The sequence below is a fragment of the Tupaia chinensis genome, unplaced genomic scaffold (assembly GCF_000334495.1).
Source record: "Tupaia chinensis unplaced genomic scaffold, TupChi_1.0 Scaffold000296_1, whole genome shotgun sequence".
Classification (NCBI taxonomy): Eukaryota; Metazoa; Chordata; class Mammalia; order Scandentia; family Tupaiidae; genus Tupaia; species Tupaia belangeri.
Window position 1 is genome coordinate 2,532,734 of NW_006159784.1, and position 26,792 is coordinate 2,559,525.

Genomic DNA, 26,792 nt, shown 5'->3' on the forward strand with positions numbered 1-26,792 from the left:
AGAAGGGAGGATAAGTAGCTGGGGCGTGGCCATCCCTCCTGGGGGGTGATTTCTCACCTTCTGGCTCTCTGTCTGTCTGTCTGGCGAGCGCACACGCCCTATAGCGAAAACCTCTCCAAAAAAAAAAAATTAGAATAATAATAATAATAATGATTGGGAAAAACATAGAAAAGATATTGAATGATGAAGTGGGGAGATTAGTGTCTCTGTATTGACTGACATGCATGGCATTCCCTTTTGAAAAAGCAATGTAATACGTTGTAAAGTTATATGTAATCCAATGTAATTAAAGAAGATTATGATGATAATAAAAATAAAAATAAAAAATCACACTGGGTGCATGTGCATGCATGCCCAAAATCCCAGGAGGAAAATGCATGAGAAGGGATTGCTGCATGACCATCCCCTTGGGGGGTGATTTCTCACTTTGTTTCCCATTATCTCTCTCAGGAAAGTACATGCACTCTATGGCAGAAACTTTAATAAAAGAAAATGAAAGTAAAAGAAACCTTGGAGGCCAGAAGGAAGTACTACAACATTTTTCAAATGCTGAAAGAAGATAACTGTCAATACAAAATCCTATATCCTTCCGAAATGTCCCTTAGGAAATAAAAGAAAAATCAAGACATTCTCAGATGAAGAAAAACTGAAGAAAATTTATTGACAGTAGACCTACCATAAACAAATGGTTAAAGTTCACTGAAGAGGGAACAGTACGTTAAAAAAAGATATTAACACAAAATAGGTTAAAGACCTAAGTGTAAGATCTGAAACCATAAAATTTCTAGGGGAAAAAAATGAGAAAGCCCCTGAATATTGGCCTTGGCAACAAAAGCAAAAATAAACAAGATAACAGGATGGCACTACAAATAAAAATGATTCTGTACAGCAAAGGAAACAATCAACACAATAAAAATGGAGGATTAGGCAAAAACATTCTGAAACTTTATATATGATAAACAGTTGATATGCAAAATATTTAAGGAATTTGCACAATAAATAAAGTAACCCAACTAAAAATGGGTAAAGTCCCTAAATACCCTAAAGAGACAGTTTTCCAAGATGTCGTAAAAATGTCCAATAAGTATACAAAAAGGTGCACATCATCACCAATTATCAGCGAAATGGAAACCCAAACCACAATGAGCTATTACCTTACAGCTGCTAGGATGGCTATTACCAAAAAGAAGAAAGGCCCAGTTGCAGTAGTGCACGCTGGTTAATGCTGCTACTTGACAGATTAAGGCCAAATATGATGTCCAGGTTCAACTTCTGGCCCCCTCCCAAAGCTGGATATGATGATATGTGCCCATAGTCTCAGCTACTCAGGACACTGAGGCAGGACGATTGCAATATAGCAAAATTCTGTTTTAACAACGACAACAAGAAAGATGTGATAAAAAGTGTTGCTGAGAGTGGAGACAAAGGAGCCTTTGTACACTGTTGGTGGAAATATAAGTACAGTCATTATGAAAACGGTACAGAGTTTGTTCAAAAAAGTATTAGATTGTCAGGAAAACTGTGATATTTTTCTATGCAAAAAGGCATCATGACTTTCCTGACAGCCCAATAAAAATAGAATTAGAGTTAAGGCTCAGGAAGTTATACCTCTGTTGGGTAGATACCCAAAAGAAATGAAATGAACATATTATAGAGTTCTCTGCACTCCCATCTTCATTGCAGCATTAGTAATTATAGTCAATATATAGAAATAACTTGTGTCCACTGATTGGTAAATAATTGTGTTATATATACACAATGAAATACTGTTTACTTTTTTTTTTTTCATTTCTGGAGGGCATGTGTAGATAGAAGGAGAGGGAAAAAGCACTCCCCTAAGGAGGCATTGTCATACTTCAATCCCTTCTCCATTTCTCCATCCTGTCAGGATTTTGTGTATACATGAATATATACACAACACGTTTTTCAAGTCACTAGATTGGGATATGTATGATGCTTGACCATGTGAGATCAGTCTCTCTTAACCTCTAGGCTATGAGGCTATCTGTTGTACCCTCTAGGGAAAAAAAATTATACACACACACACACATGCACACACGCACACATTTAAATATGATGTAAACATTATTCAAAAGAAAGGTATAGTGTCTATATCAGTATCAGATAAATGTAGACTTCACAGCGAAGAGTCCTACCAGAGACAAGAAGCACATCACATAGTTATAAAATTATACATTTACCAAGAAGACACAGCAACCCTAAAGTCTACATACCAAATAAAAGTGAAAAGTATGTGAAAATCTGACAGAAGTAAATAGACAAATTGAGAATTGCAACTGGTAACTTTAACACCCTTCTCTCAATAACTGATCAGCAATGATATAGAGAAACTCAACATCATCCAACTACAGAGTCTAATCAACATCTATTCCACTCAACAACAGCACAATACATAATCTCCCAAAGTGTCTGTGGAGCATTTGCCAAGATAAATTACCTTATAAATAACAAAACAAACCTCAGCAAATATGGAAGACTTGAAATTAAACAGACTGTGTTCTCTAACCACAATAGGATCAAAACAGAAATAAATAACAAGAGAACAGGAAAATCTCCAAAAAATTGGAAACTAAATAACACACTTCTAAGTAATTTATGTGTCAAAGAAGAAGTCTCAAGAGAAATCAAATAATACATTGCACTGAAGTAAACTGAAGATGTGACATAACAAAATTTGTGTTACACAGCTAAAGCAATGCTACGAGGGAAATTTATAGCACTAAATCCATGCATAAGAAGAGAAGTCTCAAAATTGCAATTTAGCTTCCCATCTCAAGAACATAGAAAAAGAAAAACAAAATAAACCCAGAGAAACACAACAAAGGAACCTATAAATATTAGAGAAGAAATCGATGAAACTGAATGTAGAGGAGCAACAGAGCATAGCAATAAATTCAACTAAGAGCTAGATCTTAGATCAATCAAATTGATAGATTTTTAGAGAGATTGACAAAGGAATAAAGGAAGACTCAGCTTGCAATATTAGGAAGAAAACAAAGGACCTTGCTATAGATACTGCAGACATCAAAAGAACAGTAAAGAAATACTATAGATAATTCTACACACATTAGACAACTTGGATAAAAAAATTTCCTTGAAAAATACAAGTATAAGTCATTCAATAGAAAACAATGTCCACACCCATTAAGAAAATTGAATTCATAATTTAAAAACTCACACCCAAAAGAAATCTCCAAGTCCAGATGGTTTCACTAGAGAGTTATCTCAAATGTTTAAAGAAGAATTATCATGAATTCCAAGCAATCTTTTCCAGAATACAGAACAAGAGGGAACGCATGCCAATTCACATTACAACTGCTATTACTCTGATACAAAAATAAGACAGATTCAGCATAAATAAAGAAAGCAACAGACTCATATCCCTCCTAAATACATACACAAAAATCATTAACAACATCGTAGCAAATAGCATTCAGTAATAAATATATAAAAAGAACGATAACACCATGACCATGTAGAAATTATTCAAGAGATATGAAACTGAAAAATCAATGAGATCCATTTTTAAAACAGGCTAAAAAAATCATAATATCAGTTGATGCAGAAGAAAGAATTTGACAAAATTCAATACCCATTCATAATGGAGACCCTCTGAAAAATAGGAATAGAGTGGAACTTACTCAGCTTAATAAAGTGCATCCACAGAAAACCTATAGCTATGCACCTAATGGTAAAAAGAGAACGCTTTCTCCCAAATAATGAGCAGAAGCTAGCCTGTACTGTCACCACTCTTATTCAACATAATGCTGAAAGAGCTAGTGGGAACAATTAGTAAATAATATCCTACACATTGGAAAAAGCAAATAATATCCTAGAGATTGGAATGGGAGAAATAAATTGCTTCTATTTTCAGAAGACATTGAATATGTAGAAAATACCAACAAATTGATAAACTATTAAAATAACTGCATTCAGCAAGATAGAAGATTAGCACTCAAAATCAATTGTATTTTTATATGCTACAAATGAATATATGGAAGAAAATTTTAAAACAAAATGCTGTTTATACTCATTGAAAAATTAAATTCTTAGATGCCAATCTAACAAAGCATACATGAGATCACACGCTGAAACTACACAACGCTAATGAGAGAAATCAAAGAAGATCTAAATAAATGGAGAGGTTGGTTTATAGATTTGAAGACTGAATTCTTTTGTACATTTTCTCCAAATTTATATATGAGTCTAATGTAATTTTTATCAAAATCCTGGCAAGATTTGCAGGTATAGGTCAAATTATTCTAAAAACATATATGGAGAGACAAAGCTAAAATGATTTTGAAAAATTTAGAATAAAGTGAGGGGAATTACACTACTCAATTTTAAGACTTATTGTATAGCTACAGTGAGCAAGATTACGTGGTTTGGTGGAAGGACAGACATAGGTTAACAGACCTGAATAATGAAACCAGAAGTAGACTTACACAGACAAGCCTGATTAATTTTTTAGTAATTTATTTGCAAGAGGGCTTGAACATTCACCATAGAGAACAGGTGCACCTCCCAATGGGGTATAATCAGAACACAACCCTTTTCCCTCCATTTCATTCCATCAGGACTTGGAGCAGGCACACTCACACCAACACACAAGTGCCCAGCACAATTTTCGAGCCACCAGGGCCAGTATTCAAGCCGTGGTCCACCATGTGTGATCGGACTCCACATGCACAGGTCTTAGCAGCTGTGCTACTGGGTCAGCCCACCCAATAATTTTTTAAAAGAATACAAAAGCAACCCAATGTAAGAAAGATAGTATTTTCACCAAATAGTGAAGGGCTGACCCCATATGTATACAGACCAGGAGAAAATATCTGCAACCCACGTATTCTACAAAGTATTAGTATCTACATATATAACAAACCCCCAAAGCTTAATTGTGAAAAGGAACCAAGCAAAATAGAAAATGAACAAAAAGCCCAAAGAGACATTTCACCAAATATATATGTAGAAGGCAAATAAGTACTACAAGATATTCAAGAACACTAGTCATTACAGTAGTGCGAATTAAAGCCATAATGAAGTATTACTACGTACCTATCAGAAAGGCTAAAGACATTTTTTTAAAGTACCACCACTAAAGCTTGGTGAGGGTGTAAATAAACTGGATTATTCATACACTGCCATCAGGAATGTCAAGTGGTACAGCTACTTCGAAAACACAGATGAGCAGTTTCTTAAAAAACTAATCATTTAACCTAGCATGTGCAACTCCTGGGTGTTTATCTTAGAGAAATGAAAACATTTGTTTACACAAAAACTTGCACAAGGATGTTTATGGGCAGTTTTATTTGTAATAGTCTCAAAATGTCCCTTAACAGGTAAATGATTTAAAAATCATAATACTTTCACACCATGGAATATTATGTAGTGACAACAAGGAAATCATTATTGATACACACAACTACCTAGATGATTCTCCAAAGAATTATTCTGAGTGAAAAGGCCAACCTAAAAGGCTATATACTGCGTGACTTTATTTATGTAACACGCTTTGAAATGACTCCACTATAGAAGTGGGGAACATGTTCATTGGTGCTAGGGTTAAACAAGGTGGTGGGGGCAGGGGGGAAATGAGTGTGGCTATAAAAAGACAGTTATAGTGGTAGAAATGTCCGTATCTTAACTGTATAAATGTCAATTATGATTTTAGTGGAGTTTGGCAAGATGTCACCATCAGTGAAATTGACTAAAGGGACACTGGCATGTCTCTATTATTTCTGACAAATTCATATGAAAGTACAAATCTGTCAAAAAGGTTTATTTAAGAAACAAGAGAAATTGGCTTTGTATGAAGACCTTGAAATTAAGGGTGTTCTGGTAAATAATTACAAAAGTTTCATGAAATTTGTAAATATCTAAGGAAATTAAATAAATATATACTAGTTGTTTGTAGTCTCTGTGTTACTCAGATGTGTTTTGTCTTTGATATAAAAATTTTGATTTTATTTTAAATTATGTTTAAAGAGACAGTTTCTGTATAATATAAATACATCTTTAAAAATTAAGTATGCTGATGATTTCCCACTCACAAATTGGGTTAGTGACAGTTACAGTTGCTAAGGGAAACCTGATAGCGAATTCACTGCTTTAAAATTTAATACATATTTGTGCATAAAAACACACAAAAATCCACGTACATACACATGCACACACACATAGTCAAGTTCACTTAATGTTGAGAAAGATGTTATAAGACAATATTATTATGTGAACATCTGAAGGGATACTGACACAACCTAGAGGTATAGCCTACTACACACCTAATTGTACTGATGAATAGTAGATGCAACATTAGTTCTTTTTGACTGAAGAGTTTTAAAATATTCTGTACCTGAAATTGACTTCTCATTTAGAGTTTTATACTTCAGTTTACACTTCATTCAGCAATAAAGATCAATAAATATAATGCCAAATTCTAATAGAATACATTTATTTTTGTCCAGTGATGGCACAAATATCTTCCTTCATCACAGTCTTTTGAAATGTACCTCATAGTGCACTAAAGGTAGTGATAATATTTATGACCAGGGACCTGCATCTCAGTCTGGCTTTTTGACCTCTTGCTCTATTTTACACAGACGGCATGCACATCCCCTGGGATCTCATTCCCAGTAGGCCCAAATGTCACACTAAGGACACAGAAGTTAAGCTTTTTATTTCCAGAATTTCTAGGTTAATGTCTCTTCTACATTACTACATGCTTCTATTATTCATCCCTCCTGTGTTCCCTATTATTGGTGATTATATGGGATACCTTTTCCTATAATCTCTTAGGTTCAGCATCTTGAGTCTTGTTCATTTTTATATCTAATCCAAAACTTTCAAACTAAAATAACTAAACATTAGTGTGAATAACGCAAAAAAAAAGATGCATACATACCCTTGAATTCCCAGGCCCAAATAATAACAAAGAGGTAATTATGAAGCTAGATAAAACAGATAACCAAAGTACAGACAGATACTAAACAACTTACTGTTAGTAGGTATCTATGAAAAAATAATTCCTCTCCATTGAGTAGCATTAGTTAAGAAAAGTTAGATAGCTGGGACCAGCAGTTGGCGTAATGGCTATGCCGCTGGACTCCCAAGTAGTCGACCATGGTTCAAGTCCTGGACCCGGTGGCTTAAACTCACGCCAGGCGCATGTGCGTGTGTGCCCAAGATCCCAAGAGAAAAATGGAGGAGAAGGGATTGCAGCATGGCCAAACCCCCCGGAGGGTGATTTCTCACTTTCTATCTCTGTGTCTGTGTCTTCCTGGAGAGCGCACACAACCTATAGCAAAAACCTCTTCAAAAAAATAAAAAATTAAAGAAAGAAAGAAAAGTTAGATAACTATCAATTTGGAAAGATTCCTCAGAGCTTTTAACTTAAGTTCCTGAAAGGCTGAAGCACTTATGTAAGCATGAAGATGTTGAATTTCTCGAGTTTATTTGAACTCTGGCTTTTTATACCATACACATCCAATGCTATGAGCTAAAGTGACAGTGACAGTAAAAATTGCCTCACCAACTTTTTCATGATCTCTACACATAAGAGCTATGAGTCAAGGCAACATGAAAGGTTAGATGGGCACAAAATCAGGACACACTGAGGTGAAAAGCTCAAAAATGGTGTTCTTCTAAAAAGTGTTGCAGTCAGAATAACACGATATAAAGTTCCAGAAGGTGTAGTTATCAGATGACACAGATTTCTAAAAATCCAGTGAAAGTACTTTGCCAGGATATCCAGATGAAACTGGGATCATTTATAGTACCAAGTAAGTGTAAAAATGAGCACAAATTTGACACGCTTTCCTCAATTCATTTTGTCTTCCCATGCGTACCACTATCAATCACTAGCAAAAGGCACTTAGATTTAAGTTCCCCATAAATACTCAAGGGGATATTTCCCTTGTCTGAGTCACTGAAGAATGGTGAAAATTAACCACCATGGAAATCGGTATCATTGCACTTGAAAAGGGGCCTTACCCTAGATCCTTGGGATATCATGAAAGTCAGAAATTTTGAAATTGAATTTTAATGATAATTAGGGAAAAAGAAATTTTGATAAATGTACCAAGGTAATTCAATACTGAAAGGGAAGTCTGGTCTACAAATGGTGTGAGAACAGTTGCATGAATATTGGGGGGGAGGGGGAATCAAATTTAGCACAGGCTATGGCAAATGTAAAGGACTTGCTGCTACCACCATAATGATAAAAACAAATCTGATAGAGTCAACATTTTAAATTGGAAAATGCCATTTAAGAACTAAAGCCATTAGGGAACAAACTGAATGCTAGGAGCTAAAACCCTGCTCTTCTATCCCTTCCAAGGAATGAAGTAGAACCAGGACATCAGATGGAAAAAAAGCAACATCTACAGAAGTTAGGGAAAACCAACAAACTTTTTTTTAAAAGAGGTTTTTTATTTAAAAGTGCCTGTGCTCACTACAGGGAAGGAGGGGGAGAGAGAGAGAGAGAGACAGACAGACAGACAGACAGAAACAGTGAGAGGGAAAGTGAGAAATCACCCTCCAGGGGAGATGGCCACACCACAATCCCTTTTCTTCCATTCTCTTCCCAGGATCTTAGGCACACACACACATGTGCGAGCATGATTTTCAAGCTCTGGGACTTGAACCACGGTTGGCCGTGTGCAAGTCCATCAATGTAATTACTATGTCATCTGCTGGCCCCAATCTGAAGCTTTAAAGGTTGAGTGTGCTGGCATGTTTGCTTAAAATCACTAGGTAACTCCAGCTACTAACTTTTTTCCATTGCCACTGAATTTTCACCTGGAATCAATACATCAGAGAAAGAGACGTAAGGTAGAATGCCCCCTCCTACAATGTATGTGAGCACCAGGGACCACTGAAAGCTAAAGGCAAGGTACAAGAACCTTCTGAAGTACTCTGGGCTTCAAATAAATTCTAAGCAGAGACTACTGGCCACTGGAGGAGGATTAGGAGAACTAAGAGAGAATCACCTTGTAGGACATCCATGTAGGGCTTCCTAAAGCTTGGGATGGTTAAGGCATTAGATTCCCATAAGGACCTACGGTTTGAGTCTGGGATCCAGCAGCTTGAAAACCACACTGCACAGGTGTGCGTGCATACCTGAAATCCCAAGAGAATGGAAAAGAAAGGATTGCAGTGTAGCCATCTCCTCTGGGGAGTTACTTTTCACTTTCTCTCTATTTCTTTCTGACTCTCCCCAGCAAGCACATGTGCCTGATGGCAAAAACCTTACAAAAAATAAATAAATAAATAAAAATAAATCTTGGGACAAAAACAAGAGAGCTGAGGCTCACACTTTTTCCGAATAGCTACAGCTGTCTAACGTGGTAGGAGGGCAGCAGAGGATAGCACTGTAAGACACGAAATGGCTGGGAATTGGACTAGGTTGCAAAGATAACACTCCCTTTGACCCCCCAGCAACTACAAATGCCATCAGCTGGGTTTATAAAGCAGAGCATGTGAGCACTCCCATATTTTCAAACAGGGCAGATGTCCAATGATTAAACAAATGCTTTCCTCCGTCACAAAGTCTTTTGAAATGCACCTTATTCCACATAAAAAGTAGACAAAAGAGACAGAAAGTGAGAAATCACTTTCCAGGGATGATGGCTACACCACAATCCCTTCTCCTCCATTCTCCTCTCAGGATTTGGGGCATATACATGCATGTGCCTGGTGTATGTTTTGTGTCCGGAACTCTAGTTGCAGTTGACCACGTGGGAGTTCAGAGACATAACCATTACGCTGGTCCCTTAAAATTACACTGTCTAGGAGCTGATGATTAAATCAGAGAAATTATATTGATTTTTGTATTTGATATCCTGAAATCTTCTAAAAATTTGTCTGCAGATCACCTTAGGTTTTCTATTTAGACAATAGTCATTTGCAAATAGTATAAACTGTGCTTCCGACTCCTCCCCCAACCCTTATTCCATTTAGTTATCTTACCTTATTGTGCTAGGAAGGACCAGAAACAGCTGTGACTAGAGGCAGTGACAGGAGGCATTCCAAGCTGATCATTGATTTTATGAGGAACACGCCTACCGTTTCATCAGTACATGAAGATTTTCGGCAGACAGCCTTTATCAATTTAAGGAAGTTCTCACTCTTAAATGAATGCTTTTCAAAAATTATTATGAACTTGGATTGAATTTTATCAAATGTTTTATTCTGTGTTTATTAAGTCTTTTGCACCCTGACTTAATCCATCACTGTTGCCAATTATACTAATGATTTTTTCAATGTTAACTAGCAATTCACTAAACAAGTCTTATAAAGGTGAGGCGGCATTTAGCAAATCTTGGTTTCAAACACCGTGGTCCATTGAAAGGAACCAGTTCTCTTTAGAGATGGCTGATTTTAAGACTAGGGTAGAAAATAGACACAAGATGAGTCTAGAGCATTTTGTAATGCCAGAAAGTAAGAAAGTGCAAAGAAGAAGAAAAAAAAAATGGAAGAAGAAGGAAAACAACAGGAAAAACTAAGATGGGAACTTTTAAAGGGAACCAAGAAGCCAATAAAAGAATTCCTAATGGCCAAACCTGGTATAAGTTGAGGAAAAATAAAAAAGTTCTGATTTAAACTCAAAGTTTAAAATAAATATCAATGTATCCATAAAGGTATAAATGACTGAAAAAATAAATATATGGGAAGAAAGGGGTAAATGTCCCAGTGAAAAGAATTCAGAATAATCTGTGTAGACATTCCACCCTCAAGGAAGCAAAATAGCTCCTCACTCTGTAAGTGTAGGCTGTACATAGCAACTCTCTTCCAAAGAGTACAGGATTGAAAAAGGGGGGGGAAGGAGAAACTTTATAGTGGAGAAACCTGACAAAAGCTATCTCAGCCGAGTTTATCAAGGTTCACATCATCAGTGATAAGTCATATTGATAATATATTCTCTTGATATGATGGGGTAACACAATGGCACTTTAACTTGTGGTGTACCTACCAAAAATATACCTAAGTCTAATCATGAGGAAAAAAAGCAGAGAAACTCCAATGAGAGAAATGTAAAAAGCAAAAACAAAAACAGAAACAAACAAACAAACAAACAAAAAACAAGTATTTCTTTAAACTGTCAAAATCATCAAAAACAAGGGAAATCTGAGAAAATGTCAAAATCAGAAGCTTAAGGAGACATGACAAATAAATGTAATATATGTTGTGGGTTCTATCCAGGAGCAGAAAAAGGGTATTAGGTACAGCTAAGGAGATCTGAATGAAGTCTGGACTTTATTAATAGTCACATGTCAACACTGATTCATTAATTACGATGAGTGTACCATACCACCATAGGGTGTTAGCATCAAGTGCAGCTGGTACAGGTGCATGGCAATGGTCTACACTCTCTCTGCAGTCCTGATGTAATGAAAAGTTTATTTTTCGAAAGTGAGTTGGGCTGGAAAAAGAAATGTTATACTATGTAAAACTATATGTAATTAAATATAATATAAAAATATATAATAAAAATAATTTTAAAAAGTGATTTGGAGATTTATCTTATTTTCTTTTTTCAGGACAGCTTGTATGACAGTACTTTTCACGAAAAAGTATAAGCAGTTCTGTAATTAACGCAGATCACTTGGACTATAAAAAGGTGATAATAAAGCACATACTCATCAAATCAGTAAACGATGTTAGAAAATTAACTATCAATTTGGAGGAAAAATTCTTCTGAGTCCTCCCACAAATCAATTCCATTTAAAAGGTTTATTTATAAAACAATAAAAATTAGGAATGTTCTAGAAGATAATAAGAATAGGTATCTTTATATTCTTGAAATAGGATGAGCTTTTTGTTTGTTTTGTTTTGGGTTTATTTATTTATTTATTTTTTTGAGAGGTTTTTATTATAGGGAGCATGCACTGGCCAGAAAGACAGGGGGATGGCCACACCGCGATCCCTTCTCCTCCATTCTCCTCTCGGGATCTTGAGCTCACATGCACATGCACCCGGCATGAGTTTAATCCACTGGGCCCGGGGATCGAACTGTAGTCGACTACATGAGAGTCCAGTGACAGAGACATTATGCCAACTTCTGGTCCTGACACAGCAAAATTTAATATGACAGTGAAGCCTTAAGGACAGAATAAACTTTACAGTAAACTGAGCCAGCGATATGGAGCACAAGTGAAACAATCTCCCAGGATGAAGAGAAGTATAATACCAGAGTTCGTGAAACATAACTGAAGACAAGTATGAAAAACAAAGTGACAATTATCTCTTCAAGAAAAGATTAGAGCAAAGAAAACAAATATAAAGCATCTAATAGGCTCAAGGAAAGTTTCCCAAAATAAAACCAGAGTTAATACAACAAAAAGTTGATAGAATTTACAAGCACCAATAAAGTAACACATCCAAAGTAACATAATTGATTCTGGTAGAAGTGGACTAGAATCCAGACTTGCCTTATCCCAAGCTCGTGTTCTTTCCAGCTCAACTAGCCATTAAAAGAAATCTTTCTGCATGCACTGTGGTACCCTGGACTGGAAGCTAGATAAGGATAAGGGCATTGGTGGAAAAACTGGTGATGTTCTAATAAAGTCTAGAGTCTAGTAATAGTAATACCAATGCTAATCTCTCAGGTTTGACAATTACACCATGGTTACATAAGATGCTCTTAGGCTGCTAGAAAGTCATGACCGATATTTTTCTGTTTTCCTATGCAAAAAATGTGTCATAACTTTTCCAGCAACCCAATAATATCAGGGGAAACTGGATAAATGGTAGGAAAGTGAGCAACATTTTTTATAAATCTAAAATTACTTCAAAATACAAAGTTTATTGTGCCAGCTAGAGACTGATGGTCTAGGTGGCTAGATCCAACATGGCAAATTGTGCAGTTTGAGTCTCAGACCCAGTGATTTGAAAAACACTGGTCAGGTGTGTGTGTGTGCCCAAAATCACAAGAGGAGAAGGGACTTTGGTGTGTCCATCCCTCCAGGGGATGTTATCTCACTTTCCCTCTCTTTCTCACTTTCTGTCTCTATATCTCTCCAACAAGAGCATGCACCCTATCATAACAACTTTTAAAGTAATTAAACTATTTATTAAGAATTAAGAATCTTTTGAAATGATGCTTGTATATAGTCTTAAAAGTTACAAATAAAGGGTCTGGAGGTGGCGTGGTGGTTAAGATGCTGAACTCCCACATGATCGACCATGGTTCAAGTCCTGGACCTGACAGCTTGCTTTCTCACTTTCCTTCTATCTCTGTCTTCCTGTCTCTGGCAAATGCATGTGCACTATAGCAAACAAAATAATAATATCAAAAATAATAATAAATAAATAAACTTAAATAAATAATATTTTTTAAAGTTACAAATAATGGGACCAGCAGATGGTGTGACTAACCCAACTAATCATAAAACAAACAATGACAATACATAATAACAAAGGACAAACAAGAACCCTAATATTAACTTCACTAATTCTATTCATTGGCTCTACCAACCTACTGGGATTACTACCACACTTATTTACACCTAAAAGCCGGCCAACTATCAAACTCCGGTATAGCAATTCCAGTATGAGCAAGAGCTGTAGTCATAGGATTCCACCACAAACCCAAAGCATCTCTGGTTCATTTCCTCCCACAAGGAATGCTAGTCCCCCTAATCCCCATACTTATCTAACTCTAACTATGAACGAGTCCACAGTTGAAAAATACTGCTAGCACACGGTCTACAAATTCTACTAGCCCCAATAGCATTTTGATGACTATTAGCAAGTCTATCTAACTTTGCACTCTCACCAACAATTGATTTAATAGGAGAAATTCTAATCATTCTATCAACAGTCTCATGATCAAACTTCACAATCCTTCTTATAAGGCTTAACATACTAATTACAGCATTATATTCCTTCTATACACTCATTACAACACAACAAGGTAAATTTACACATCACATTAATAACATCAAACCCTCCTTCACACAAGAAAACAGTCTAATACTAATGCATCTGTTATCCCTCCTTCCCCTAACATTAATGGTTACATCAATGGACTCCCACATGGCCAACCATGATTCGAGTCCCAGACCTGGTGGCTTGAAACTCACACTGGACACACGTGTGCATGCCCAAAATCCTGAGAGAAGAATAGAGGAGAAGGGATTATGGCACAGCCATCCCCTCTGGGGGGTAGTTTCTCACTTTCTCTCTGGCATGCCCAAGAGCAAAAATCTCTAAAAATAAAAAAGTTACAAATAAAAATATGTATTGAATAAAGCCAAGTTTTTAAAAGGGTAGGCATGCTTCACATTGAATATTTTGATTTAAATAAAAATTTCTAATTAGATGATTTAAATAAATCTCTAAATAGATTATTTTAAAAAATAAATATCTTAGGGCCAGCAGATGGCATAATGGTTACAATGCTGGACTCCCAGGTAGTTGACTGTGGTTTGAGTCTTGGACTTGGTGGCTAAAAACTCAAGTCAGGCGCATGTGTGTGTGTGCCCCAAATCCCAAAACAGGAATGGAGGAGAAGGAATTGTGATGTGGCCATCCCCCCTAGGGGAGTGATTGCTCACTTTCTGTCTCTCTGGTGAGCACACATGCTCTATAGCAAGAATGTCTCAAAAAATTTTAATTAAAATAAATAAATATCTCAATTTAATCATATAAGGGATGTCTTCAAAAAGTTCATGGAAGTGTGTATTATAAAACAATGTGTAGATATGAAATTTTTTGCACTGAAATACACATATTTTAATTTGATGTGTCCATATTTTCATTTGAGGTTTCCTCAGAGAGTTTTCATAAAGACTTCATATATAGTTACTTCTATACCATTTCTCCTTTCAGGTAGCTAAAAACAGAAAACTCTAAAGTCCTTAAGAACATAACATGATCTGGTTGTGATGAACTGCTTTCCATTTCTGCAATAGACATGACTAAAGTTACATAAAAAAAAGTGTGGCAGTAAAAATTGAATTTAAAGATTAATAGAACTGTCTTATTTTAGGAGCTGTCAGATACTGAAAGAAGCAAGACTTCAGAAATAAATGAATCCTAGAAGCAGAAAGACCTGAAGGATATAATTAAGTAGGAAACTCAGAGGAGTTTGGCTATATAAGGAAAGAGGGAGAAAAGAAAATCTATTGGAAAACAGGGAGAAAAAACAGGAAATTAATAAAAATCAGGGATTATGGTGTCTCTGAGGAATTGAGTTGTGATAAATTATGGAAGGGGGATGGGGAGGCAGGAATATAAATAGTCTTAAATCAGATCACATCACTGCTTCATACCAGTGGTTCCCATCACTCAGATCATGAGCTAGTGGTCTGTGGGGACCTCCTGGCTGACCCCTGCCACCCTTCATTCTGACTTTCTCTTGTATTCTTTTTCACTCCCTCAACCTCCTCCAGTGGGCCTCTTCTTCAAGCAGTTCCTTAGGTACTCAGGCCTTTGCACTTGTCCTCCCTGCCTGGAATGCCCCTCTCCTAGGTATTCTCATAGTATACTCCTTCACTTCAAGTTTTACTCAAATATAACCTTTCAGTGATCTACTGCTATGCACATTCTATTTAAAATGGCAAGCCCCTAGAACTTGCACTCTCTCTTTACCCTGTAAGCTGATTCTACCAGCAAACATTTCAATTATATTGAGTCTGAAAACTCTCAGGTCTTGGCCTGTTTGGTTCATTGGTGTTTCCCCAGGGTCTAAAATAGTTTCAGGCACATACCAGGGTACTTTAAAACATTCATGGGAATTGAAACTCAAGTATGGGTTTGTTTTGGTGCAAAAAAACTTTGAAATCCATTCAGAAGTTTTTATTATGCATATTTTCCATGAACTATCTGAAGATCCCCTGTTAATGTAGGTTTCAATAAATATTTGTCAAACCAATCAATATACCAAACTTGATTTTTCATTACCATCATTAAAATTAGTGTAATAAAATAATGAGAACTTTTCCAAAGTTACTTGTTGAATGATTTTTTTTGTAGTCATCTTTTTACCTGTCTGTATTTTCTAGATCAATTACACCCATAGTCATTTTAAATGGGTGTTTGTTTTGTAAAAGGCTAGACAGTTACCTGAGATCATTTCAATTCAGGTACTTTTTAATGTCAGAGTCAGAAAGAATGGATGTTCATTATTTCAAGGCCTGTTCTTCCTATCAGCCTATAAGCCCCGAATGGCCTAGGTCACAAATGTTTAGTAGTGCACCCATTCACCATCTGACTAGACTTATTTTCTCCAACTTGTTTCCATTTCTTTGCTCAAGGAAGCTCATGAGGAGTTCTTTCTACTGCTTAATCATTCAAGACTATATGCGTTAAGATAACCAGCAAAATAAGCCATGTGATCACCTCCTCTACGCATTTTATTAGCATGCTCCTGAACTACTGTACCTGCCCTAAGTCACTCAACATTCAGCCTCTTGCTCTGCTGAGAGAAGAATGAGGCCAGCATATTTCACAAATTTCTCACTCTCTCCACTGGATGGCCCGTCAGTGAACTCTCACGAAATCAAATGAAAGTAGCCTTTAGAGTCTGAAAATGTGTCAATTATCTTCTCAAAAAACCCCACTAATTCTTCTGCTAAAAAATTGCACGTGTGCCATTGTTTCATCATATGTGGGGAAAAAATAAATCTGATAGTGTGTTTTCTTCTCAGAGGCAGCACAGCAGTTAATCCACACATGTGCGTTCCCCCAGTCCCCAGACAGTCATCTCTGATGTTACAGTGGCACACAGGCAGATACTTTGGCAAAGACAGTCTATAAAATGGAGTCACTATGGACCAAAACAACCCTATTGATTTTTAGTACAATTCAAAACGCAAAGCAACATCAGTTTTCTAAACAGCGCAAGCCAAAAATGACAGGGAGGAATAAACTGCAAATAGTGAAGAAAAGAAAAGGAATAAAAGACAACTGCATTAGCAAACCATCTTGGTGATCTTTTGTGCTTTTTCTCTTTTTTAAAGTTTGAAGAACTGAGAGGACTGAATGAGAGAGAACTGCTCTGACTTAAAACCTGAAGATTGCTCATTCGTGAAAATGTTGCCCACGGCTGGAGAGTAGGCCATCACAAAATAACATCTTATACCCTTCCAATACATGCGCACATTTTCTTCAAAGCCCCACCAGCTTTTTAAAATATGTATACAATTAATCTCTTTCTCTTGACAAATGGCAGGGCTATCTAAACCACATTATAAATACATCATTTACAAAAATACCATTAAGTATTCTGCAAGCAAATATTTTCCTTAGATATTCTTGATAAGACAAAATTACTTTCAAGGCAGAAACCTCAGAATGGGAGTTCAGCAGAAGAGAGCAGCCAGGACTTACCATGGCCCCCTCACTGGTCCTTTCAGCAACTTCCCGCTGCAGTCGGGCCACAGCCAACTTCTCCCTTGGAGAGACAAAAGCACATGATTAGGAGTTGACTATTCCCAGGGTAGAGGCGACTGGCATGGCTGTGGAACATTCTTTTGAGGTCTCCAGAGGATCTCCTTCCTTAGCTTAGCTCACTTCCTCTACTCTTCTTTCTATAAATATTTAAAGTGATTGGTCATTCGTGCATTGTTTTCATTCACTGTCATGAAAGAGAGTTTTCTGCCTCGGGTTTTGTAATAACCACATAAATGTTAAATGTTGAGTAAAAGGGTTTTTTTTCAAGTTCATTAAAATACACCATTTGCAAATACATTTTCCACAGCTAAATACTTCAGTTACCTTTTCTGTATCAACTTTGTTTATATATTCTTAATGTTTTATTTCTTTTATTGCTCGATGCCAATACTGCAGACAACACATCCCATATAATTCTGAAAACAATAATAGAAAATTATCTCTAGGCTTGCTATATAATAGTTAACATGATTCTACGCATTGTACCTGTTTTCATGTGAGTCTCAAAACACCCTATGTTTTATCATAGTCATTTTAGAGCTAAGAAAACTGAGGCTCAATGGGGTGAAGTAAAACACTTAGCCACCTGTTGGTACCCAACAGCTTTAGGATCCAATATTATTTTCCTCATTTAAAAACCTAAGTAAAAATTCTGCATGTTATTTTAGGTATCGGATGAAAATGAAGATTTAGCGTGCTCCAATCAAGTGAGCCAACTGGCCGAGGAAAATGCAGATTTAAAAATCAGGTTATTTTAGTATTCTGTATTCAGCAATGGAATTCATTTTATATTTATCATAATTCTAAGGAATTTCACTTACAAGATATTGAATATTCACCAAGATTTTAAGAATACTTTTATAAAGTGGCAAATGCCTACATTACAATAGTTTTTCAATTACTTTTAAATAGTAGATGACACAGAAATACATGGAACTCTCCCAGTAATCCCCAAATCTTAGTTTTAGCAAGGATTTCCCCTAAAATCCTCCTACTGCTATTATGATAAAAACTATTTAAATGATATTTCATTCCTCAGTCTTCTCTCTACACAGGATCAGCTATATGCAAACATAGAGGAAGCCGCTCAATTGATTCCAAGATGTGTGAGAGGATTTCTTTCCTCCTAACTGTTAAGGCCTTTGAAATGCCTTTGACTCCCAAGGAAACATGCGCTTTGGTTTGGTTAAGGCTCAGCAGTCTTTGAGTAGGAACAGTTCTCTAAATAAATACCTAAAGAAATAGGAAGAAGCAGGCGAACTAGAACCAGGAGATGGTTGAAGGATAAAGGAACCTGGGCAAGCCCTGCGTCTGCACCTTGAAGAGTGATAGACAGGGAGGAGCCACAGAGCCGGGGAACCTCTTTTTAAGTTAAACTAGACAGAGAATGCATGTGTGTTTTCTGACTCATGTCCTGATGAGTTGACGAAAGAACAAATGAAAGAATGATGAGTTCAAAAGTAGAGTATGACTAGTTTTTAATTTAATATGAAATTTAACCCCCCACATACATTCATCTCTTCTCTCCTTAGAAAATATTAAAAATGCAGTAAAGGATAACAATTTATAAATATTCATAAGTCAAAGAAAACAGAAGAAAATACCCCATATTTTATGACTCGGCAATTCTACTTTGAAATATAAATCCAACAGAAACGCAAATACAAATATTCTCCAAAATGCAAGTACCAGAATGTTCACAGGAGCACTATTTGTAATAGCCTTAAATAAGAAATGCACAGGGACCAGCAATTGGTGCAGTGGTTATGTCGTTGGACTTCCACGTGGTCAATCGCAGTTCGAGCCCTGGACCTGGTGGCTTAGACTCACACTGGGCTCATGTGCGTGCGAGCCCAAGATCCCAAGAGGAGAATAGAGGAGAAAGGATTGTAGCGTGGCCATCTCTTCTGGGGGGTAATTTTTCACTTTCTGTTTCTCTGTCTGTTTCTGTCTTTCTGGCGAGCACACACTACCTGTAGCAAAAACCTCTCCAAAAAAAAAAAAAAAAGAATGCACAAACCTGTTAACAATAGAATGAGTAAACTCACAGCTATGTTTGGGAATACTATATTTACAAAAAAATACTTTATCTATAAAGCATTGAGAAGAAATCATCAACACATAATCATGACAAAAAAGGATAAAATTTTTCATGGAAAAATAGAATTAAAACATGAGTTTATTTTGCTGTGAAAAGTCTGGAAATTATGTTTTTTCCACAATATGCATTTTTTTGGGACCAGCAGTTAGCGTAATGGCTATGTCACTGGACCCCCATTTAGTCGACTGCTGTTTGAGTCCCGGACCCAGTGGCTTAAACTCATGCTGGGCATGTGTGTGTGTGTGTGTGTGCCCAAGATCCCGAGAGGAGAATGGAGGAAAAAGGATTGTGGCATGGCCATCCCCCCTGGGGGGTGATTTCTCGCTTTCTGTCTTTCTGTCTCTTTCTGTCTCTCTGGTGAGCACACATGTCCTATAGCAAAAACCTTTCCAAAACCAACAAACAAAAAACACAAGTTTATTTTGCTGTGAAAAGTCTGGAAATCATGGTTTTTCCACAATATGCATTTTTCATAGACTTTCTGAAGACCCTTCATATATGAATATCTAAAACATGTTGTTAAGTGAAAGATGTAAATGTAAAATATTATAGACTTTCTGATTCCATTTATGTAAAGTACAAATACAGGCAAAATTCAGATACAGTTTGACAAGACAGGAAAAAAAATAAAATACATGAGTCTCAAAGGAGGTAAAACTTTTTATTCTCAGGTGACATAATTTTCTAATACAAAATCCAAATAATCTACAAAACTACAGGCACACCTCAGAGATTTTGCAAGTTTGGTCCCAGACTGCCATAATAAAGTAAACATCCCAATAAAGAGAGTCACATAATTTTCTTGTTTTCCAATGCACATAAAAGTTATACTGATCCCAGGGGCCATCAAGTGGCGTGGAGTTTAAGGCAGCCAGATCCCACATGGCTGACCATGTGCTTCAAGTCTTGGACCCAGCAGCTTGAAAAATATGCCAGAAATGTGTGCATGCATGTCCAGAAAAATCCCAAGAGGAGAATAAAGGAGAAGGGATTGTGGCATGGCCATCTTCTCTGGAGAGTGATTTCTCTCTCACTCTTTCTCTCAGCTTCTCTTGGACAAGCTCATGTGCCTTATAGCAAACTAAAAGAATTTTTTTGTTATATTTATACTTTAGTCTTTTATGTGTGTAATAGCAATACATTGAAAAAGGCAATGTACATATCCTACTTAAAAATACTCACTGCTAAAAAGCACAAAGGATCATCTGAACTTTCAGTGATTCCTGGTTACCGTTCTGCATGGACGGTCCTGACTCCTACTGCTGACTGCTGACTGTTGCGGATGGTGGATTATGAAGGTTGGGATGGCTGAGAAAATTTTATAAAGTAAAATGAAGTTTGTCATTGTTTAATTCTTTTCATGAAAGGTTTCTCAGCAGCATGTGATGTTCTTTAACAGTGCAATATTCACAAAATCAACTTTTTTTTTTTGGAGAGGTTTTTGCTATAGGGCGTATGTGCTTGCCAGAAAGAGAGGCAGAAAGACAGAAAGTGAGAAATCACCCCCCATGGGGGATGGCCATGCCACAATTCCTTCTCCTCCATTCTCCTCTTAGGATCTTGGACACGCACACACATGTGCCTGGTGTGAGTTTAAGACACCAGGTCTGGGATTCGAACTGCGGTCGACTACATGGAATCCAGTGACATAGCCATTACGCCAATAGCTGATCCCCACAAAATCAACTTTTTAGAATAGATTCAATCTCCTCGAACTCTGCTGATGCTTTATCAACGGAATGTATGTAATATCCTAAATCTTTTGCTGTCAATTTCAATGTTCATAGCACCGTCATGGGGAGTAGATTCCATCCTGGAGATCACTTTCCTTGTTCATTCATAAGAAGCAACTCTTCATTTGTTAAAGTCTCATCCTGAGATTATTACAATGCAGTCACACCTTCAAGTTGTATTTCTAATTCCAGTTTTCTTGCTATTTCCATCACATCTGTAGCTACTTCCTCCACTGAAGCTTGAGGCTCTCAAAGTCAAACATGAGGTTTGGAAAAATCTTTGTCCAAACTTATGTTAATATTGATATGTTGACTTCTTCCCATCAATCACAAATATGCTTAGTGGCCCCTGGACTGGTCAGCCCTCTCCAGAAGGTTTCCTTATATGCTTTTTGGAGATGTTTTGGCTACAGGGCGCATGTGCTCACCAGAAAGACAGAGAGAGACAGAGAGACAGAAAGTGGGAAATCACCCCCCAGGGGGGATGGTCACGCCACAATCCCTTCTCCTCCATTCTCCTATCGGGATCTTGGGCATGCATGCACCCACACATGCCCAGCATGAGTTTAAGCCTCCAGGGCCGGGCCTCGAACCACGGTCGACTACGTGGGAGTTCAGTGACATAGCCATTACGCTAACTGCTGGTCCCGCCAAAAGGTTTCTAACATATCTGCCTATATCTATCAGGAGAGTCACTACCTATGGCTGCTATATAGACGTATAAAATCAATTTCTTAAATAATAAGACTTGAAAGCAAAAATCATTTCTGATCCATGGGCTACAGAATAGATGTTGTATTAGCAGGTATGAAAGCAATATTAATTTCCTTGTTCATCTCCATCAGAGCTTTTGGTTGACTGAACAGATGTATTGTCAATAAACACTGTTATATTTAACAGAATCTTTTTTTTTTTTCTATCAGGTCTCAACAGCTTAAAATGTTTGATAAACCACACTGTAAACAGCTGTGCTATCATCCAGACTTTGTTCCATTTTTAGAGCACAGAGAGAATAAATTTAGCATAACTCTCAAGGGTTCTGGGATTTCCAGAATGGTAAGTGAGCATTGGCTTCAATGTCAAGTCACTATCTGCACTGGCCAATAACGAAGCTCTGATGCCAGGAATTGAGACTTCTTCTCTCTAATAGACACGTCTCGGATGGCATCTTCTTCCAGTAGAAGGCTGTTTCATCTCCATTCACAATCTGTGATTTAGTGCATTCATCTCCACCAATTACATTACTTAGATCTTCTGGATAACTTGCTGCAGCTTGTCCAGCAACACTTGCTGCTTCACCTTGCACTTAAATGTCAAGGAGATGGTGTGTTTAAACTTCATGACCAACTTCTCTTAGCTTCATAGTATTTTTTCTTTTGTTGTTGTTTGATTTTTTTTTTTTTTCTGAAGCTACTTTACCTCTTTCATTCTTCATAGAATTGAAAAAAGGTAGGGCATTGCTCTGCATTTTGCTTTGGCTTAAGGTGATGTTATGGCTAATTTGATCTTCTCTCCAGACCACTACAACTTTTTCTGTATCATGAATAAGGATATTTTATGCTCTTTTCATTTCATGTGTTCCCTGGAGAAGCAGCTTCAATTTCCTTCAAAAACTTTCCCTTCACATTCATAACTTGGCTAATCATTTGGCACAACAGACTTATCTTTTGGCCTACCTTGGCTTTTAACATGCTTTTCTCACTAAGCTTATCATTCCCACTTTTTGATTTATAGTGAGATGAGCAACTCTTCCTTTCCCTTGAACACTTGATAACACTGTACATTTACTAACTAGACTAATTTCAATATTGTCATGTCTCAGGGAATGGGGAGACCCAGGAAAGAGAGAAAGGTGGGAGAACAGCCACTCAGTGGATCAGCCAGAGCATACATTTATTGATGAAGTTCATTGTTTTCTATGGGTGTGATCCATGGCACCCTAAGGGAATAGCAATATTAACACATCCAAGATTATTTATCACAGATCACAACAAATAATAATGAAGAAGTCCGAAGTATTGCAAACATTACCAGTGTGACTTAGATACAATGTGAGCACAATGCTGTTAGGAAAAATGGAGGAGAACAGAAATGCTTGACGCAGGATTGCCATAAACCTTCAATTTGTAAAAACCTTAATAGCTGCAAAGTGCAGTGAAGTGAAGCACAACAAAACGAGGCATGCAACTAATAAGTGAATTTAGCAAAGTCACAAGACAGAATGCAATGTACAAAAATCAATTCCATTTTTATATACTAGAACCAAACAATTGGAAAACAAAATGTAAAAAGCACCTACTTATAATAATGTCAAAAACATAAAATATCCAGGGGATAAATTTAACAAAAGACTTGCGAGGTAGCTACAATGAACACCACAAAACATTGCTTAGAAAAATTAAAAGATAATAGAGATACATACTACAATCATGAGTTGTAAGACTTATACTTTTCCAAATTTATATCCAAATTAATCTATAAATTCTTTCTCTCTAGAAGGCAAAATTCCAGCAAAGCAAATAAAGAGGAAGACAAAAAGATACAAAAATAAATTGCACACAGAATTCAAGAAAAAATATTGAGGGGGGTTAAAACAAACAAACAGACAACAGCTCTGTAGGATCCTAGAGGATAACCAATTAGGATTACAGTGAGAGGATGGACAACAAGGATGACTTCAAAAGAAAAATCTGGGGACCAGCAGTTAGCGTAATGGCTATGTCGCTAGACTCCCACATAGTCGACCGTGGTTTGAGTCCTGGACCCAGCAGCTTAAACTCATGCCAGGTGCGTGTGCATGTATGCCCAAGATCCTGAGAGGAGAATGGAGGAGAAGGGATTGTGGCGTGGCCATTCCCCCTGGGGGGTGATTTCTCGCTTTCTGTCTCTCTGTTTCTCTCTTTCTGGTGAGTGCACGTGCCCTATAGCGAAAAACCTCTCAAAAAAAAAAAAAAAAGAAAAGAAAAATCTGAACCAGAATAAAAGGCCTATGGTTTATAACTATCAGAAAGCATTTTAGAGTTTCAACATAAAGTTTGTTAACAATTGGGAGTGGAATATGATTAACATTCATATGTAAGCCAATGAGAGAAAGTGGCAATTGTTAATTCTAGGGAGAACAAATTTATTCTAGAAATGCAGTTCTAGAATACTACTAAAATGGGCTGTGAATCACATTTACTTTGTTTTATCATTATAATCCATTAACTAAATTAAAATTGAATGAAAATATTGGGGAGAAGGGGAAGCATGGGAAGATAGGTGGTTTAAGAATGCTAAATCCTGACTCTCCATAATAGAAAGACAATATTTAATATCTAAAAGTGATCAATCTTGAAAAAAGAAGTATAAGCACATTTAGACCTGAGGATGGAAAACTCATAAATCAACCCCAAAAGAACGGAAAGTGGTTGTGTCAGAGCAGGAAGACCTCACAGTGGGAAAGAAGGGGAGTGCATCTTTTACATCTTATCGCTCATTTGATTTCCAAACTATGTACCCCTGTTAATTTAATTAAAAGCTTCTTGAACATATTTTGGAGCCAAGCGGTAGCACAGAGGCAATGCAAATGGACTCACAAGGGAAAGGTTCTGACTCACATCCTAGGACTTCCCTGAGTGCATGGGTGCCCGTGAATAGGGCCAGCTAAAACTGAGGGTGGATACCAACATGGGGACCCTGATGGGAGTGCCTGCCTCCTCCCACCCACACTCCCCCCAAGGAAATAAACAAATTTTAAAAATATACACATGTATATGCATTTAAAAACAACTGACTGATTTGCTTTCTTCTATTGAGTTGTTGGAAAAGTCAGGATGCATTTTTGCATAAAAAATTATGTCATGACTTTTCCGACGGCCTAATATTTTTATTGAAGACACTATACTAACACATTACAACAAAGAGCACATATTATCTACAAAGTGAAGGCTGAGGAGCATATGGTTCATTGCAATGGTCTTGAGATAAACCAGCAATATTTATTTTATTTTATTTTATTTTTTGAGAGGTTTTTGCTACAGGGTGTGTGTGCTCACCAGAGAGACAGAGAGAGACGGAGAGATAGAAAGTGAGAAATCACCCCCCAGGGGGGATGGCCATGAAGCAATCCATTCTCCTCCATTGTCCTCTCGGGATCTTGGGCATGCACGCACACGCGCCCGACGTGAGTTTAAGCCACCAGGTCCAGGACTGGAACTGCAGTCAGCTACATGGGAGTTTAATGACATAGCCATTATGCTAACTGCTGGTCCCAAAGCAGAAATATTTTTAAGAAAAAATAAAAGTTGATTACAGCATTAAGGAGTCTTTAGATAAATGTTATAAAGTATATACTACTGTTAAACATTTCATGGATATTTTCAATTTAACAGGATTTTTTTACTTCCTTCAATAAAGTATACGATACACAGGAAAATCAAGAATATATGTGTGCAGTCTGATAAATAATCACAGAAGAGTAGTAAAATACATTGATATCAATACCACCTGAGAGAAAATAGACAAAGAAACAAAAAACACACGAGCATTACCAGAACACCAGAAACTGCTCCGCTGCTAACAAGACTTACTTCGTCTTTTAGTTCCTAAACTCATCTGCCACAGTGCTTTCTCTGTATGCTAAAACATGGAGGCCTTCAGCTTCTAAAGTCAATGTTATACACACTGACTTGAATTTTACTCGACTATTTATTCAGTATATTTTCCCCCTAAATAAGATAATAAATTCTTCTTTGACCACAATAGTAGGGGATGAAAAACAAATGTTGATTAATGCATTTTTGAAGGTGGTCCATCCTACTGTCGTTAGTATCTCGCTATAATAGCTGGTTGCTTGAGATGTGGTGATCACATTTGGTTCATCTCTATAATGCCTGCCAAACACTCCTTAGGATCAAAATAAATGTCGGTGGCTTGCTAAATAATTAGTCACAGTCTAATATTAATTTGCCTAGTATAATAGAATTTTATTTAACACGATTATTTTGGATGCACAATATATCACTGCATGTGCGTGCACACACACACACACACACACACACACACACACACACACACAGAGGGATTCCCACAGGGCACCTTCTAGTTCTGGTTGCCAGAAACGCTTCCTTACATATATTCTAAAATACAAAAAGCACAGCTTGAACAAGTTACCAGGTAAATATCTCAGTAACCTTCAAAAATAAATTCCTACATAGGGGCTTGACTGTCCATGAATGAGGGGACCACAGAACACCAGTTCTTGAATATTTGGGTCAAGGGCCCTTTGAAAAAACTAAGCCCTTATCCCAAGAGCTTTTGTTTATGGGTTATACTTATGCATATTTACCATATACAAATGAAGAGTGATAATTTTCAAAAACCACTCATTCATTTCAAAAATAACAAACACATGCTAACAGAAGCAATATGTTTTTATTTTAAAAAATCCTATATACTTGGGACCAGCAGTTAGTGTAATGGCTTTGTCCCTGGACACCCAAGGAGTTGACTGCAGATCAAGTCCCGGACCCGGTGGCTTAAACTCACGCCGGGCATGTGTG

The 26,792-nt window shown here is 37.0% G+C and overlaps 1 protein-coding gene across 1 annotated transcript in view; it reads right to left on the bottom strand.

The window, feature by feature from the left end:
- NCKAP5 (NCK associated protein 5) overlaps nt 1–26,792 on the bottom strand; it is a 732,277-nt gene that overhangs the window by 577,719 nt on the left and 127,766 nt on the right. Inside the window, exon 2 of the mRNA XM_027772766.1 lies at nt 17,353–17,416. Within this exon, the coding sequence (XP_027628567.1) occupies nt 17,353–17,416 (64 nt within the window). The remainder of the gene's footprint in view (nt 1–17,352; nt 17,417–26,792) is intronic.